The sequence below is a fragment of the Hydra vulgaris genome, chromosome 02 (assembly GCF_038396675.1).
Source record: "Hydra vulgaris chromosome 02, alternate assembly HydraT2T_AEP".
Classification (NCBI taxonomy): Eukaryota; Metazoa; Cnidaria; class Hydrozoa; order Anthoathecata; family Hydridae; genus Hydra; species Hydra vulgaris.
The window spans coordinates 32,585,001-32,603,778 of NC_088921.1; the positions used below are offsets into that span (position 1 = coordinate 32,585,001).

At 30.3% G+C, this 18,778-nt stretch overlaps 1 protein-coding gene and 1 long non-coding RNA gene across 2 annotated transcripts; one reads left to right on the plus strand and one right to left on the minus strand.

Moving 5' to 3' along the window:
* Positions 1-3,010: 3,010 nt before the first annotated feature.
* LOC136076887 (uncharacterized) lies at positions 3,011-4,997 on the plus strand. Its single transcript, XR_010636657.1, has 3 exons — positions 3,011-3,188; positions 3,296-3,856; positions 3,967-4,997. It is a non-coding gene; the product is annotated as an uncharacterized LOC136076887 (long non-coding RNA).
* A 9,728-nt stretch (positions 4,998-14,725) lies between these two features.
* LOC100215462 (metabotropic glutamate receptor 3) lies at positions 14,726-17,835 on the minus strand. Its single transcript, XM_065790633.1, has one exon. It carries the CDS (start codon positions 17,538-17,540, stop codon positions 14,778-14,780), a length of 2,763 nt encoding a protein of 920 aa, XP_065646705.1. The 5' UTR covers positions 17,541-17,835; the 3' UTR covers positions 14,726-14,777.
* Positions 17,836-18,778: the final 943 nt, after the last annotated feature.

Below are 18,778 nucleotides of genomic sequence, written 5' to 3' on the forward strand. Positions count from 1 at the left end.
ACTCAATGGACTGCAAAGTATAAGAGCATACGAGTGTTTTGTGGTAATTTTGACCAAATATTTACCCAGTTGGATGTGTTGTCTAACGAAGCAAACGGAAACACACGTCAATCGGCACATCAGTTGTTGTTAGCATCCAGCTCAACAACTTTTTTATTTGGACTAATTATCATTTCATTTTACTCAACTATCCTGGAACCCTGTACTCAAGCACTTCAAGCCATTCAACTAGACCTTCCACAAGTACAGAGGCACATTCACGAATCGCTCTTGGTTATAAATCTACACCGTAACAAGGCAGATATGCATTTTAGTGCAGATATCTACAAGAGAGTAGATATATGCACTGAAATGCATGTAAACTGAAAAGTTGAATGTTCAACTTTCCAGTTGACTGGAAAGTTGAACATTCAACTAACACCACCAAGGCAATGTTCAAGGCAGTTATACCGAAACAATTGTGGAGCAACGGGTACAAATGTCGAGGAATACTTTTGCCAGGCTATGTACAGTATTGGACAAAACATTTGCAACCAACATCGAACAATGCTAAAAAGTGTTCCTAATTTTACATATCTTAAAAACGAAACGAACTATACTACCACAGCAAACAGTTCAGGAGTCTGGAGTCATAGCATACCATGACATGAGCAATCAGTTGACAGGTGACAGCACACAGGCAGAATTTCGTTGACAAGTGCCATTTTGTAGCGGACAAAACACGTGCAACTTTTTTGCTTTGTTTCATTTTCTTAAGTCTGGTCCGTGTCAACGTCACGGAAGTTTTTTAATAATTAAAGGAAGTATCCAGAAGTTTCCAGAAGTTTCCAGAAGCATGCAGAAGCTTTCAGAAGTTTCCAGAAGAAGCATGCAGAAGCATCCAGTAGCATCCAGAAATATCCAGAAACGTTCAGAAGCATCCAGAAGCTTCCAGAAGCTTCGAAAAGAAGCATCTAGAATCTTCCAGAACAGGTTCACACAGGTTCATTTTACTATATAAAAGACATGTAAATCGACATGTAATTCAGTCAGTATATGGAAGTCAATAAGTCAGTATTATCAAGACAGTTTATCGAAGTGAGTTTTATTAAAGTGTTTTATCGAAGAACATCAATACAAGAAGTGAAATGCAACAAGTGTTTCATTACATCAATACAGTCCACATCCAACCAAGACGTTGTGTTCCACAGAGCATTATTGTATCATCACAAGGTAAATGTAACACGGTAAACCTTGAGAAGCGTGATTATTTATTTTTATTATTTTTATGACTTCAAGTGCAAAAATGGCTCCCGACAGTCTTGGATTGGAACTAAGAAAGAAAATTATTGGCGATTACATAAGTGGAATGTCACAAAAAAGTATTTGTGATAAATATCGCGTGAAAAAATGGACCGTATCAAGACTATGTTCCAAATATCGTTCTACGGGGAAGTTGGCAGCAGATAACAAAGGTGGAAGACCGCGTTCCACCATTTCTGGAGAGGATTCTATGATCGTCAGATCCTTCAAGAAGGATCCCTGGATATCATCAGTCGAGATACAAAAGCAATTAGAGCTGCCTGTATCGGACCGAACAATCAGACGACGTGCTGTTGAAGCCGGATTGTTTTCTCTACGCCCTCCAAAGAAACCGCTGATTTCACTAAAAAACCAGAAGAAAAGACTCCTGTTTGCTACATCTCATATTGACTGGAATGTGCAGAAATGGCTAACTGTCCGGTTCAGTGATGAATCGAAGTTCAACATCATTGGGAGCGATGGCATTTGCCGTGTACGTCAACCGGCCGGAAAACGCCTCGATTTACGTTACTGCCATAAGACCGCGAAGCATAGTGGAGGCAATGTAATGGTCTGGGGGTGTTTTTCTGCTAACGGTCTAGGTCCAATACATCGAAACGATGGAATAATGGACCGTTTCACGTATAAAAATATCCTGAAAGATGTTATGTTACCTAATGCTGAATGGAGTATGCCAATAAATTGGGTTTTTCAGCAAGACAACGATCCGAAACACACTGCTAAAGTAGTTAAGCAGTGGTTTCAAGACAACCACCTATCGGTGATGGATTGGATTGGTTTGCTTTTTGGGCCATTCAATCTTTTCAAAACACAATAAACGAATTCACAGATTTACTAAGGACTGTGTTCTACCATGCAGTTCGTGAAGCTTTGCTCATTTTAATAACACTGCAAACAACATGTACTGTAGAAAGATCATTTAGGTCATTGCGGCGCGTGAAGACTTGGTTACGATCAATCATGTCCAATGAGCGTTTGTTTAGGCTCTGCATGCTGAGCGTGCCTGATCGTGAAAAAATACGCTCTAAAAAATCTGAATTTATTGAACAAATTTATATATATATTTATTATTATTTATTATTATATATATATAATATTATTTGTATGTATATTTATATATATGTATTTGAATATATATTTTTGTTTAAATATTTGTATATATATATAAATTTGTATATATATATATATATATATATATATATATATATATATTAATAAATTTGTATACATAATATAATATATTATATATATATATATATATATATATATATATATATATATATATATATATATATATATGTATATATAATATATTATATATATAATATATTATATATATATATATATATAATATATTATATTATTATATAATATATTATATTTATTATATATTTTATTATTTATATATATTATTATATAATATATTATATTATTATATAATATATAAATTTGTATATATATAAATAAATTTGTGTGTATATCTATATATATATATTTATATAAATTTATATATATATATATATATATATATATATATATATATATATATATATATATATATATATATATATATATATATATATATATATATATATTGTATAATTGCGATTATAAGATTTAATATAGATTCGCTAAGTATCATAAAAATAGTTTTCATTCAAGTTCAATATTTGAATTTTTCTGTTTCTTAAAATCAAAACATGTTCAGTTTCAAAGAAAAAGATTCTGGCTTTCAAAACAAAAAAATGCGACGAACAGGACAGCAAATGAGCAAAAAAATAAATGTTCACTCAATGATTGTGGTATACAAGTTAAAAAAAAGACGGCCTACAGTTTCCAGATTGATTTCTACAAATTCCTCTCAGACACGTCAAACTTTTAAATTAGTAAGTTTATTTATCTAATCATAACCTTTTTTTTCATATATTTTTCCCATTATACTTCTATTATATAAATCAAGACAATTTTGAATATTTTACTTCATTTTGTATAGGGTAGCTTTGCAAATAAGTCTTGCAAATGAGAAATTTTGTTGAACTCAGAAGAACCACTTCCTCCTTCAAGTAGCACGTCGGCAATGTTGGCAACAAGAGTTGAAAATGAAAACAATATTTTGGTAAATTTTGCTTTGCAAAGATTCTTTTAAATATCTTTGTGAACATGGCCGACGACACGGGTTACGAAGTGGAGAAACACAATAGTCAATTTCTAAAAAAAGTTCTCTATTTCCTGAATTTTCTAAAAAAAAAAAAAAAAAAGTTCCTTTAGCCCGACCCCCCACCCCACCCCACCTTCCCGACGCTGGTAATCATTCACATCTACGTTGAAATGGTGGCATCAATGGAAACTGGAGAAAAAAGCCACCAAAACAATCCTCGACGTCGCGACTATTCTATTAAGTGGAAAACAGTGCTGGAAAGCTTGGGAAATCAGTGTGGGCTTGATTCAAGTTTAGAAAATTCTATTAGAAACGAGGCAGCTAGGTGGCGTGAAATTTTAAAGTGCTTCTTAGATGTAATTCTCTTCTTAGCATGATGCAACCTTAGCTTCAGAGGTATATATGTGAACGTTAATTATTATATTTATATTTATGTAATAATTTTTTTTTACTATAATTAAACAGAAAGTCATAATTTATATGTGTAATTAAAATCGTTGTTTTAGGCTCATCAAAAGTGACCGGTGATGACGATTACGGCAGTTATCTTGCAACTCTTGAGCTACTCGCAAAGCACAACAAGACCCTTCAGTTACATTTAGAAGAGGTTTCTCGCTGCCAAAAAGAAGGTAAACAAAGTGTTGCCTATTGTTTGGGTTGGAGTTCTCAAAATGAATTTATAAAAGAGTGCGGAAGAATTATCAAAGATGCAATCATTAAAGAGGTGCATATGGCAATTTACTATTCCATTCTTGTCAATGGAACACCTGACGTCTATCATACTGAGAAAATTGCATTTGTTCTCCGCTTTGTCTACTATGGTATTGATAAAAGATGGATAGTGCGCTAGGAGCGGATTCCTAGGGTTGAAAATCTCGAAAAAAAGGAAGGTGTGGATATTGCCAAGCTAATTATGGATGTCTTGGATCAAAATGACATCTATCTGAAGAACTGTCGAGGTCAAGAATACGACAACGGTGCGAACATGTCTGGTGTGTACAAAGAAGTACAAGCGATTATTCTTCAGAGAATTCCTCAAGCTTTCTACATACCATGAAGCGCTTATAATCTTAACCTAGCTGGCGCTCATTCCCTTGAATCTTCTGTAGAAATGAAGAACTATTTTGGCCGGATTCAGTTACTCTACAATCTTTTTAGTGGAAGTCGTATACGATGGAAAATCTTGACCAAGACGACTGGTTTGTTTCTTCATTAAACCTCACAAACCCGATGGAGTGCACGCATTGAGGCTGTGAAGTCGTTGGTTAATCGACCCAAAGAAATCCTTCTTTCTTTGCAGAAACTTCGGGATCTTGATTTAACTGCTGATCTATTGAGTGACGTAAAATCTTTGGAGAAATGGATTCAGTCATTTGAGTTTACCTTGAAGCGCTTCAAGCAATAAACTATGACAGCTTGTTATTTCAATCAGAAAATAATACAGGCCCGCCGCGTCACAAAAGGTCGCGGCGGGCCTATATATATATATACTTTTATTTTGTATTTTATGATTTTGGCAAAAACTCCTCTTGATTGAGATCGTGATTACTTTTAGTTAAAAAAAAAAAAAAGCTTTTCTTACTTGTCGATTAAATGTAATGGGGAAGAGTTAATTTTTTTTTTTTACTTTTTTTTAAATTTTTTTTTATTTTTAGTGGAATTTTTGCAACAGTTTTATAAAATATATAAACTAATTAAAATTGTGTCAGACAATTCACACAAACATTCACACCGTGAACTAAAAAAGTTTAAATCAAGTTACAACTATATATGACAATTAATTAATTCTGGAAATTAATAAAATAAATGACAATAAGTACAAAAAATTACCTCGTTTCGACGTTAAAGTTTAAAAAAAAAAAAAAATTATTATTTTTGACTAATTTTACAAAAAAAAGATTTCCGAACATCTTTAGACTATTTATTGAAATAGTTTAATTTTCTAGAGAAATCCATAGTGAGGTTGCTCTATATAAGTTATTTTTTAGCTACATCTACAATTAGTAGAATTAAACTACAATACTACAAACTTTTTATCTCTTGAACCAAATGACAGCACTCACCATGTCATCTTAATGAAACGAGTCAGTCTACCCTTGCTTCTATAGCTAAGGTCTCACTTATATTCTTCTTGCTTTTTTATTTTATTACTTTTACAATGCACATATTCAGAGAGAGATAAATGAAAAGAAAATGGAAAAGTAAACTGAAATTATAACAAATTATAAAGTTAAATGCATAACTTACGAATTGCAGATGTGATGCTTGTGCTAGAACTATCTGGCGAAGGTTTATCAATTCAATCTGTGGAAGTGGTGGATGTTGACTGTCGACGTGGAGGTGGTGAAAGAAGTGGTACCAAATGTTCACTATCTGAAGATTCAGAAGTAGAATTTTCTGATTGATTGATGATTTTATATTATTTTTGATTTTTGACCTTTCTTTTTTTTTCTTTTTTTCAATTGCTATGTCAGGACTTCTAAAATTGCAAACAAAATGGAAGGCTTTGCAGGGACTCAATGAAGATAAGGATTGCATTACGTTATCGCAATCTTTTCATGGAGCCCCTTTTAAAAAGTTAAAATAATATATCATAAAGCTCGTATAAAAAATTAATAATAATATGACAGTTACCGTTAAAATAATTGAACAAAATTAAATTTATTAAAAAAAGGAAAAACGAAAATTTTTCTTATGATCATCAAATTTAAAAAAAGTTTTTTGTTTTGTTTGAAACTTAAACCAATTTAATTTATATTTCCCTTACTGCATGAATTTACATTTAAAACAAAAATATTTTTTTTATTATGTAGATTTTATGGAGAAAAAACAAATTTTCTTTTGTGAAACAAAATCTTGCTTAAAAAAAATGACTTTATATGATTTTCAAAACCATATATGATAAAGCATGCATACATGATACAATATAAAAAATATATAAAGTTATAAAAATATTTAAAAAACTATGCAGAAATGATCTATTTTGACAAATTAGTTATACAAACAAAAGATTAGGCATAAACAAAAAATAGTATTAAGAACGATAGATTACTTTATTAGGGACAAAATCCATTATTACATTTTTCACATTTTATATATGTAAATGCTTACCTTAAAGTTTACAACAAGGACAAATACTATCAACAGTTGGTCAATGTCCACAGGATCAGTTTGAACAGAAATATGAAGCCTATGAACTCTTTTTGCTGGACCAATACAATACTATGAAGTGTCACATAAATCAAAACAAAAATTAGTAACTTTGAAAATTTGCATAATAATAAATAAACTTATGTTTACATAAATATACCGTTAACACATGCTATCATATTAGGTACAAATACATATAACAAATTTACATATTATTAAAAAACTTGAGAAAGCTTTAAACTAACTTTATAACATAAAAGTGATATAGATTTACCCGTTTGAATTTTTTATTCTTAATTTTTCCAGATTTTATGATCATATTTTAGCTAAAGAACATATCAGAACAGCGTTTAATGCATCCCATTGCAATCTTGTTGGTTTAGAATAAAACTATAGTCTATACAAGAGAATTTGAAAATTTAATAGATAATCTTCAAAAAATAACTTTTAACAATATATCCTATTAAAATATATCGTTGAAATAATAGTGCGTGTTACTATCCTTATTTAAATTGCATCATATATGATACTCTGTCTGAAAATTGGTTAGCAGTCTTTGATAAATATACAATATTCTGAGTGTTTATTAAATTTCCAAGGCAATTTATAGTTTTTATTTCACTCAGAGTTGACGACACAGTGAAATAAAAACTATAAATTTAATCCCCCCCCCCCCCCACACACATTTTTCTAAAGGACCTTTTTTTTTAATGAAATTTCTAGGTGTAGAGGACTTTTTTTAGAAATTGACGATTGTGCCCCTCTACTTTGAAACCCATGTCGTCGTCCCTGTCAATTTGATCTTAGATTATATTTTTCATTTAAATTCCTGTCAGACTTATGTCCAAACAAGAGCTTTAGTGGATATTTTTTTTGCTTCAGGTTTTTTTAAATATTTAAAGAAACTTTTCTTATATATTATATTTACTACCTCTAATAGAGAATTTAAAAAATACCGTTTTGGAGTCATTAGATCACTTGCACTCATCAGCGTTAACATGAGTTTAGTTTAAATTTATTTTGGGATGTGCTGTTGTATTTTTAATCCTTTTATATATTTAAGTTTGTGATTTTATTATTAACTGTTCAAAAATGAAATTATCATGCATTTTGTATATAAGTTTTGTTCATTAAGTGGAATACTTATTTTAATTTTATCTTTTGAACAAGGCAGACCCAGCTTGTTTAAATGAAAATGATGACTCAATCATATGATGGCATAGTGACAAGTTGGGTGTGTTGAAATACTGACGAGTTAGGAAAACCTTTTTTTCTTCATAAAAACAACTTATTTGTTAGTGAAGTAAAAAGAAATATTTACTTCAGTAAAAAGTTTTTGGTTCAAAAAGTACATAAAACGCAATATCTCTTATGCGCATGCGTGAAATTCTGCACGAAATGGAAAATTAGAAAAGCTAGCATGAATTGGTAAATTAGAATACGCGTAATCTTACGCGTAATTTCTGGCGATTCTGAGGGAAGACTCTAAAGTTAAATGAAATCGTCGAGTTACTCTTGATGCTTACCAACCCCATCATCCCCTATGCTACCATAGGAGCAGTTGTTGCATATGATGGCATACTTCTGCTTTTGTTTTTTTAAATATCCAATAAAAAAACAAAACTTCAAAGGATATTGAAAACTCCAAGGGATATTATTGTTCTACATGTAACAAGGAATGTATCTATATCAAAACTTTTATTCTCGGTCATAAGGATACTGAATAATAAAGCTTCAAAGTTAAGTATGCTATCTTAGGCACCTTTTCTCAAACTAGACTTTCTAGAGATTTCATCATATCCTAGGGATTTATTTTTTTTCCAAAGAAGAATAACATATTTCGAGTTCTTAGTTGCTAAGTTGATTGTCGTATAATATTTTGTCATTTGAGAACTTTAGGTAGATTTTAATTGATTCTGATGTTGATATTATTTTATTGGCAAGTTTTGGATAAACATATGTGAAACATTTGTTAAACTCTTTTGAGATTAAGTTTGACAGAATATATTAGTGTTATCCTATACAATAATGCTTTAATACTGAGCTTAATGCAGCTGCTGCTGCTCCCGTTATTCATTCGTAATAAATGAGTAACAACTCGCAGCACTGTTTTTATAATAAAATGTGGAAGAAAGTGAATGCAAATATCTCACTTATTTAAACTTCAATTTATGTAATATTAAAACATATATCAAGTTTTACAGTTTTACTTTCACTTAAAAACTGCATTGAGGCAACATCACTAAAAATTTTTATTTACCGTTTTAAAAAGTATTTCGTTCATTAAATAGTATTAACAAATAATACGTCTTAGTGGCCGAAGTGGTAAGTTCACAATATTTCTGAAGTGTATCCCCGTGGTTAAAAAACTAGCTCTTGGACATTTTTTTTTTAAATCTTTTTCGATTTTTTAAAATGCAAAGTAAAACATTTTTGAAGTTCAATAGATATTGTATATATTAAATATATAAAGATAATATATACTATAACAAAGAAAAAAATGAGAATCTTTTAAAAAGTTTAAATTTCTAAATACATAAAAACACCGGGAGAAATTTATTGCGCATATGGCATGATAAAGATAGTTATGTTGTTAATGTGCGCAGGTAATTTTTATTCTGGTCTGGAAAATTGGTCTTTTAGTCAAATCCTTAAGTAGCTGTTTTCCTATCGGACAACACAAAGATTTGTTGGTCCACTACTTAGACCATCTATTTCAGAAAATATATGTCGAAAAAGCAGTTCATTCATATGCAATAAGCATATATACCACTGTAATGGTCGTTCAATAAACAATTCAATTCATTTAAATACTCCACTGATTCTACCAGTGTTCACAGAAGTTTCATTACATAATATTGCTTTTATTGTTTCTGTGCTAATGTTTTTATAACACATGAAATATTTTATTTAGCAGTGCTGACAGCTTTCCCGTTTTCCGGAGTTACATGGTCAATGTATCGGCCTAGCGGGTAACTAACAAGAACATAGTGCTCTTCTCTGACGGAAACATTCTTGGGTAAAGTTTTATCAACTCTTCCATCAAATCCAATTACTTCAAAACTATTTTATTCTCTTTGTAGAGCTTTAACTTTTGTTTCCCAAACTTTCCATTTAATCACTGGAAAGGAATTCTTCTTCTGAGCTACTGCTATTACTTTCAAAAGAGGTTTCTTTAAAAGTGGTTTCAATGTTAACGTTGGAAGTTGTCCCAATCTTGTTCTTGTTCAGCACGCTTTTTTAACTTTTATTTCTTCTCATAAGTTCTTTTCCTTTTTGCTGAAACAATTTTATCAATAAATTCTAATTGGTTTGTTCTCTTCTTCTGCACAATAAAATCTTCCCATTCTAAAACAGGTATTTTTATGTCGCATTTACAATCTTTGCGGTCAATAGCTCTGTCGTAGCACGTGCATGAGCAAATGTCAAACATTTCATCAAAGTTTTCTTTATCTTTTCGGAATTTGTCACTTTCTTTTCTGTTAGCAGGAGTTTTGTTCAGAAGTTGAGCCGTTTCTAGGAGGCGCTGAACCTTAAGACAGATTTCTTTGTGACTTATGGTCGGAAATAAAAATTTGTCCCATACTCAACAAAAGTTTTCAGAAATTTTTTGACACAACACTGCCAATGCCTCTCTTGGTGCTCCGTTAACGTTCTCCTCTTGTCGCAAAAACATAGAGTGACAGAACACATTAGCTTTAGTAGGAGTCATCGATTCATTAAACCTTGTTGGCTGTCCAAAATTAAGATTGGCAGTAGCATTCCGTGATACTATTAAAAGTACTTGCAAGAACTTGATATGAATCTTTACAAATAAATAACGCGGAAAAAATTATACTGTAACGTCAAATAACATAAAAAACGTCCAATAAGTTTGTTATATAAAATTTTCAAACAATTGCGCAAGACAAGAAATGATCATTACAACAATCTGAAAACTGTACACTGAAAACTGAAATTAAAAAAAAAGTTATTTTTTGACCCACCCAAAAATATATATGTGTATATATGTATATATACAGTGGTGACAACATAAATAGCACACTTTCATGACCAGTTGGTTTTACTTTTTGATGCCAACTTTTTTGTATTTATAGCAATTGCTGTTATTTTTTATAGCATCAACAATGTTCACCTTTTGGAACGGAAATACTCATTTGACATTTATAGCTATCAAAATTGCTTGTTTTGAGCATTTAAGCGGTCGTGTTTACCTTTTAATGGTCATTTTAAATAGCACACCTACTTTTTATTTAAAAAAAAACTTAATTTCTTTTATTATCTCAAAAGATAATCATTCTATTCAGTATTTAAAGAATAATCTTGTAATTCATTTGGCAAAAAAAAAAAAAAAAATTCATTATCTATCAACTATGGGACGAGGTAAACATGGAACAGATGTCTTTCGACGACAAGTACAGGCATTTCGAGATCTAGATTCAAACAATTCTGAAACAGCTCGAAGATTTAGTTGTTCTCGTAAGAAAGTTATCGATGCTATTAATTTACTTAACGATACTGGTTCATTAAGCAACAAAAAACGCAAGTCTCGCAAACGAAAGACAACCCCCAGAGAAGACGCAGCCATTGCCCGTATTGCTAAGCTGAATCCTTTTGTTGGCGCACCAAAAATTAAAGAACAAATTGCTCAAAATTTAAAACTTGATCTGTCTGTCAGCACTGTTACTTACTTGTTACGTCAGCACAAGTCGCTTACACGAAAATAAGCTATTTGAAGGGTTGCCCGAAAAAAATCATTGGTCTCAAAACATAATATATATATATATATATATATATATATATATATATATATATATATATATATATATATATATATATATATATATATATATATACTGACATATGAATCAAAGTATTAGTTTTAATACCAAATAAACTAAAAGTTAATCAACAATCTTCGACAAAAGTTATATAAGGCGCTTAAAAATACATTTTTAAGTTTTTCTGGCCACCCAAATATCGATGGCATTGTCATAGCTCACCTTTTAACTAAATCTTCTTCAATTGTTATAATCTAATAATCAGTAACGCAATCCTGGCCCATGGTCGAATAGAAAAAGTTTTTTACAATTTTCGGTTTACTAAGCGATCGTTTACATTCAGCAACTGACACAGGAATAGTGTTGAAAATCTGGAGCATGATGCTTATGTACGGAAAAATAGTCATATCCATGTTTTTCATCCCATGTTTAAGAGCTGCCAACATTTCTCTCGGCCTTTTGGCAAGTGGTTTGGTCGCGTCGTTACAAGAGCTCCGTCTTGTCATAGAAAGTTTATGATTTTGAATACTGCTTTCATGCCTAAGAGAGAGCAAGGGAAAGCTTCGATATTTGAGTTTCAAACCATAATATCTTTTTCTAATTTTAACTTATTAGGCAAAAATTGATAAAATACTTTCAAAGGAAAGATTCTCTTTTTAGAATGGAGTTAATAATGTTGTTGTTTCAAAAAATATGAATAGGGTTCGTTTAAAAAAATTACATCTCAATCTCTTTTTAGACTCTAAACAACTGACCATAAAGAGGGGTTTACATTAATTATTACCAAGTCAGGTTGAACATCACGTTCTCCCCTGTTGAATAAAGTTCCACCTTCTGACTCTGATAAGTCACTTTAAAATTCCAAAGTCTTCCAAATCACTCAAATATAATGCAGCAGATGATCTTGAAAAAGGAGCTCATTGGTTGCTTTTGCCTCTCATAATTGACTGGGAGTCATGGTCATTATTACAGGGATCCTTAAGGAAAAAAGTCAATAATAAAAACAAAGATTAAAATACCAGAGGTTGTTAGACCAAAAAAAGATACAAAAAATAGTTAACTTACTGGAGGGCTTCATTAAATGTTCGGAGTAGAGGCATTTTCTTTGGTCTGTGTTTTGGTTATAAATCCCATATCCTCTAAAGTCAGTCTACTTTTGTGCATCTTCTGCTACTTTTTTAGAAGCTTTAGCGCGGTTTTGAGCACCGGAAAATTTCTTTTGAATCAAACACCTAAAATATTTTGTAATTTATAACTAGTCTATAAACAAAGGCTTCAATAACATATTTCCGTATATATACAGATCGGATGTTATACTTAAAAAACACAAATTTTTTCATTATCTTGTACTCTATATGCCTCATCAACAGTGCTTGATTGTTTGCAGATGCCAATTCAATGAGCACCATGAGTTTGTTATCCTGTGAGTAAAATGTAACTTGTCAAGGACTTCAGCACGTTCTTCAAGGGCACTAATGGTTGATTTGATAAACTTTGTGTCTGTTTGAGACTTATGCTCGGAATTTTGTGCTTTTACTAGTTTAATAGGTACAGTTTTAACTTTCTCCATCTTTACTTAATTATCGACTTGGATGTAATCTTAATATATTGTATGTAATCTTAATTACATCCATGTAAAAATTGCACCCAAATGCATCTTAATCACATCCAAGATAATAAATAAGTAACTCCTGACTTAAAGGTTGTAACCATGACATTTTTAATTCATGCTTTTTTAATTCCTTAACGATGTTATTTAATGTTTTTACTGTTCGATAACCTTCAGTTCTTATTTTATCATCAAAAGCAAACCCTTTTATGACATTATCTAAATTGTTTAATAATTGTTTTAACTAAACTGTCCTAATTACATGCTAGCGGTTAACTTATTGGTTCTGAATTTTTAATTCTACAATTTTTTTCCAAATCTGGATCTTTTTTTTACTTTTTCATTTTAATCTAGTTGCTATTTAAGGTGGTTAAGTGAAGTTTTTTTTTCAGTGAAGACTTTTTGACGAAGTACGAGAAATTTTCGATTTAAAAAGTTTTTTTTTGTACAAAAATTTCTGCTTTTTCCGTCATATTTGCTAGCCCTTTTGCGGCAGCAGGTTTCAATATCTTTTTTCCATTAGATATGAATTATATTTTTGTAAAATAAAAAATTCAAAAAATAAAAATAAAGTTTTTTATTAAAACCTTTGGCAAACTAAAGTATTTTCGTAATCTTTTTTTATTCTCAACAATTTTTTTAATTGCTGAAGCAATATCATTCACATTATTAGAAGTACTTTAGATTTGGCCACAAGGTTTTTTGGCGTATTAATATTTGACAATTTTGTCCGGTCGGATCAAACACCAATTTTTTTTCTGAGTTCAATTTGTTTAATTTGCTTTTCTAATTTTTTTTTCTAATTTTTACATTAAACTTGGATGTTATTTTGCACTTTTAAAATCTCAGATTTTATTCAATGTTTGATTAAGACCAGATTTTATTTGCTTCTTTTTGAGACTTTTGCTTTGGTTTGTTTCTAAATGCTTTTATATATCATTCATTAATAATAAATAACTTACGTAAACTTTTTGTAAAAAAAGAAAATTATGACAGTATTATTATTATATAGTTATTTCACATTTGTTGTTATTGCTAATTGTAATTTATTATTGTTTTTGCAATTTGTATTTTATTTGAAGGGGCAGATTGGAGCCTGGGAACAAAAAGAAATAATATTTTTGCGATACCTGCCCCAAATGTGAAAGCAACAAGTTGATAAAATATTTTTTTAATTATTTTCAACTAAATTTACATTCATCGATAAATGCATACAATAATCTCTTGGCGTTTAAAAGTTATGACCATATACAGTTTGACCCCCCCCCCCCCTCAATTTGAGGGGTTACACATTTTACAATTTTTAAATGCTAAGATAATTTTATGAATTTGAAATATTAAAATTACTTGAAAGTATTTGGTATTGGGATTAATTTAAACAATTTTTAAATCGTTTTTATGAATTTCTCTGTCATAATATATTGATTATTCAATCGGTTTATTCACTCTAACGACGTTTTTTATCTTTTTAAATAAATGTTGACATATAATTTTGCTTTTGTTTTACTATATTTTTTTAATATAGTATATATTTTGTTTATTTCATTTTAATTTATTTATTTTTTCATTTTATGCAAAACAAACAAATTATTTGAGAATAGTTGCAGTAAAATCTCATGTCGTCTGAAACTATAGGTTTAAGGGTTAAGCGCCGCGGACTATACCTGAATCAATAAACTTTTGTAAGTAAAGCATTTTGAATGTGCATCAGAAAAAAAGCGTAAGTTGTAATATATTAACATAATTTGCTAACAAAAATTTTGCCAAAAATATAAAATTAAGTATTGAAGTTGTTTGATACAACATTTTTGTTCAGAAGTTCGAAACTGTTTTTTGGTAATACATTGTTTTCATTAAGTTTTTTTTTCGGTAATATATTATTTTCGTTTGGCACAACATTGTTGTTATTGGCTATAGTATTTTTTTGCATTTTAATTTCATTTTCAGATGTAGGAAATGGCGACAAAACATTTCTTAATGAGGATATGTTAAAAAAACGAGTTTGTGCTAGATATATTTTTGGTAAAATAAAGCAGATCATTAAAATGAAGCCAGAAACATTTGCCGAAAATGCCAAAACCAGAGTCTTTAAATTTCCATTTAGAAGCTTAAAAGTTGATAAAAAAGCTGCCGTTATAATGCTCAAAGCAGCGCAAGCAAAACATAAAAATTTAGGCTCGTAAAGTGTATGTCTACTATTCCGATCGCGAAAAGCAAAAATTGTCGAAATTGTCAGTAAAATAATTGGAAGTAAAATAGAGACAAGTTTTGTTGGTGTCAATTCTACATTGCAAGTTTTTTCTAACAAAGAGCCATTGTTAACTGGTTGATTTTTAACAGCAGCTTCTCCTGAATCAATTACGAAATACGCAGTAATTATGCATATTTGTACGAGCAATAAAAAGGCAACAAGCAGCATTTGTGAAGCAAATAGTTGAAATTTAGATTTACGTTTGAGGAATTCCGCTATTAACTTAGTCTTTATTAGTAAAAATGAAGAAATGGTCATAAACAAAAATTGAAAACCAGCGCTCTTTGCTTTACACAAATAAAAAGATGGTTCCACAACATTCAAAAATCCAAAAGAAAATGTTAAAACCAAAATAATACACCCAAAAGAGATCATATGCGGAGATGGTTCATCTGTTATAATTAAATGGCTAAATTTATGAAGAATAAAGCCAAACAAGATTGTTAATAATAGACCTATACTATTAGCAATAACTAAGGCGGCTCCTTCTGCGTCATTATAGCTTCGCCAATACGTACGTGTGACTAAACATGTCGTATGATCCCGCGTATAATAACCTGCTTCACAAGGTAAGCATTTGTTAGCCATTACTGTATCACTATAATGGTTGTTTGCACAATTTTCGCAAATCCAACAACAACCTGTTTTTGCTGTATAAAATTGCCCTTTTCTGCAGTCTTCACTACATCTAGAGTTTGGGTAATCTTGTTCTGGTTGTCTCTTAAACCAAAAAGGCCATTTTACTATGCTTTTTTCTATCATAAGACGTTTTGTGCGTTTATTACTCCAATTACCAATCGAAATATACTTTAATTGCCCATTTAAAAGCTGTAAGTTGTCTATTGTGTACAAGACGTATGTTGGTTCCCCTGATTGGTCAAATTCAATAATTTCTCCCATGCTATTTTTAAAAGATATATTTCGGACAACAGCATTTAAATCTAGAGGTGCAATAGCAGAAATAGAGCAGTCTTTATCTTTTATACAATTTATTTCAAGGAACTTATAAATGGAAAGAACAAGCGCAGTTACAGCATCAATAAGGTTGGTAATTTTGCCAACGGGACTAGATAGTTCTTTCATAACGTTTTTAACGTCAACTGAACAGTTATTATAACCAAACAAAGTTTCTTTGTTACTCGAAATGTTATTTGGCTCGCAATTGAAATTGTTTTTTAGATAATTTTTTAGCCACATGTTACACACAAAGTTACTCTTTATTTCATTTTCCATAAATTGAACAAATTCTGGCAACTCGTAGCGCTTTGGCGAAACTGAAATGATACCATGCGTTTGATTATTTAATGTCACATTTAAACTTTCTGCCGCAGTAACCCATGCGTCACTAGTCAACCATATTCTTTGTACCCCTCTTTTTTTAGCTTCATTTAATATTAGATCGCCTAAATCAATAACATACAAAAACAAAATAACAACTTTAGCCTTTGGTTTATTGATAATAAGCTCCATTAGGTTTTTGACACTCTTTTCAGTATTTGGAGACTTAAATGGCACATAAACAGTTTCGGTAATACAAATATTTCTCATTCGAGCTCTTGTTTCTAGTTCAAATATAGCTAACTTTCCATAATCATCATCAGAACCTACAGCTATGATAAAGTTCCAGCGGAAGGTTTCAATGATGTCTAACATTACAGACACTTGATTTATATCTGAGGGAATAGTTCGTAAAAAAGACTTGTATAAATCAGTTTTACTCAGCAGACTGCTGCTAGCCCCAGGGCTGATTTGAGGAATCCGATATAGCGACGTTAAAGTAGCCAAAGGTATAGTTGTGAGGCTTAGTGAAGTTCCAATTAATCCAATTGGAGTTTGTATATCGTTGGGACTTTCTTGACTCTTCCTTGAACAATGAAGAAAGCTTTTTTGACAAACAGAACTTTCACGCAACATTGATGCTAGTTCAATGCCCCTGGACATTGTGATCGGCAAACTCGCACAATCGTCATCAATTCGTAAACCAATTTTTGCTCTCTGTGAATTATTTATTTTTTTGTAAGCGTTATAAAGAGCATATTCAATTGCATATTGACGAACTAAACCAGACCGGCTTACGATACTACAAAATGTATTTCCAGTAATGGTTATTATGGCTTGAATTGTATAATTTCCACTGGTAATACTTGTTAGCCTTGTGGACGAAGTAGCATCTGCAATTACGTAATTTTGTATATGTTGGCATCTAGTTGAATATAGTTGATCTGCAACCGTACAAGTTAGAACTTCTAACAAAAAGTGTAACTGTCGAAAATAAAACCACACAAACATGCTTTTTTAATTAACTTACGTGGTTTTAGTTTTTAAAGAGTTTTTTGCGTTCTAAAAAAAAAAATATTCTTTGTTTATCCAACAGTTATGTCCTATAAATGTAGCACGAATATTGCTAAGAATATAATTACACTAAAATTAATAAAATTGTAATTAACATGTAATTAGTAAAATAAAAACTTAAATAATATTTAGAGAAATATCTTTTTTTTAATACTTTTTTTAAATAATATTTAAAAAAGTCCAGAATATCAAGCTTCAAATCTGTTCCATAAAATACTTTTTATGCAGAAGAACTTGTTATTGCAAAAAAAGAAACACGCACACATAACACAAACGTTTAATAACATATGGGGGAATTTAATTAAAGAACAAAAGAAAAAAATGCAAAAATTTATTGTTATCTATAATATTTATAAATCTAAAGCTAAAGTATAATATATTTTTTATAAAATTTGGTCGGTTTAATTTTATAAAGAGAATAGAAGTTCTTTTAAAAAACTTTTAAATTAAAACAAAAAGAATTAAACAAAGAGTTGCTAAAATGAAAATATAAAGGAAACGAATGGTCTTTAAAAAACAAAAGATCATTTCTTCAACTCAATGCTACTCTCTAATAACCTGGCGCCCAGTTATTCTACAGTTTCAAAAATAAAAATACATAGCGCTAGATTTAAAAAATAGAGGCATAACTTTACATGAACATGTAAAGTTATAGTTACATACATGTATAACTCCTTCATTTTATTTCAAAAATTTATATTTTAAAAAATTAAATTAGAAATTTTCTACTTTATTTTTTTTTTATTTTTTCAAAAAGTATTTTTTGTTTTTAACTCGTTTTTTACTTTTAAAAACCGAAAAAAACATGAAAAACACGGGATATATCATAAAAGATGATAGACAAATCAATCCAAAAAAATCGCCGTGCATGGGATTTATTATAAAAGGTGAAAAAGAAATGAATATTAATCTTAGTAATATTCATTGTACCAAAATTTTCATACACGAATGACAAACGGATGATAATTAATGGTTACAAAAAATTTGCGAAAAGTAAATAACCTTTTTGTGAACATTGAAAAGAACTTACTTTCACCTGGGTAATTTGGTCGAATAAATAAATTTGGTCGTGTTTGCTGATGATACATATCTCTTACTAACAATGATATCAATAAACTATATGCAGATAGGAATATTAAACTAAATAAAATACTCGGTTTAGGCAAAACAAACTC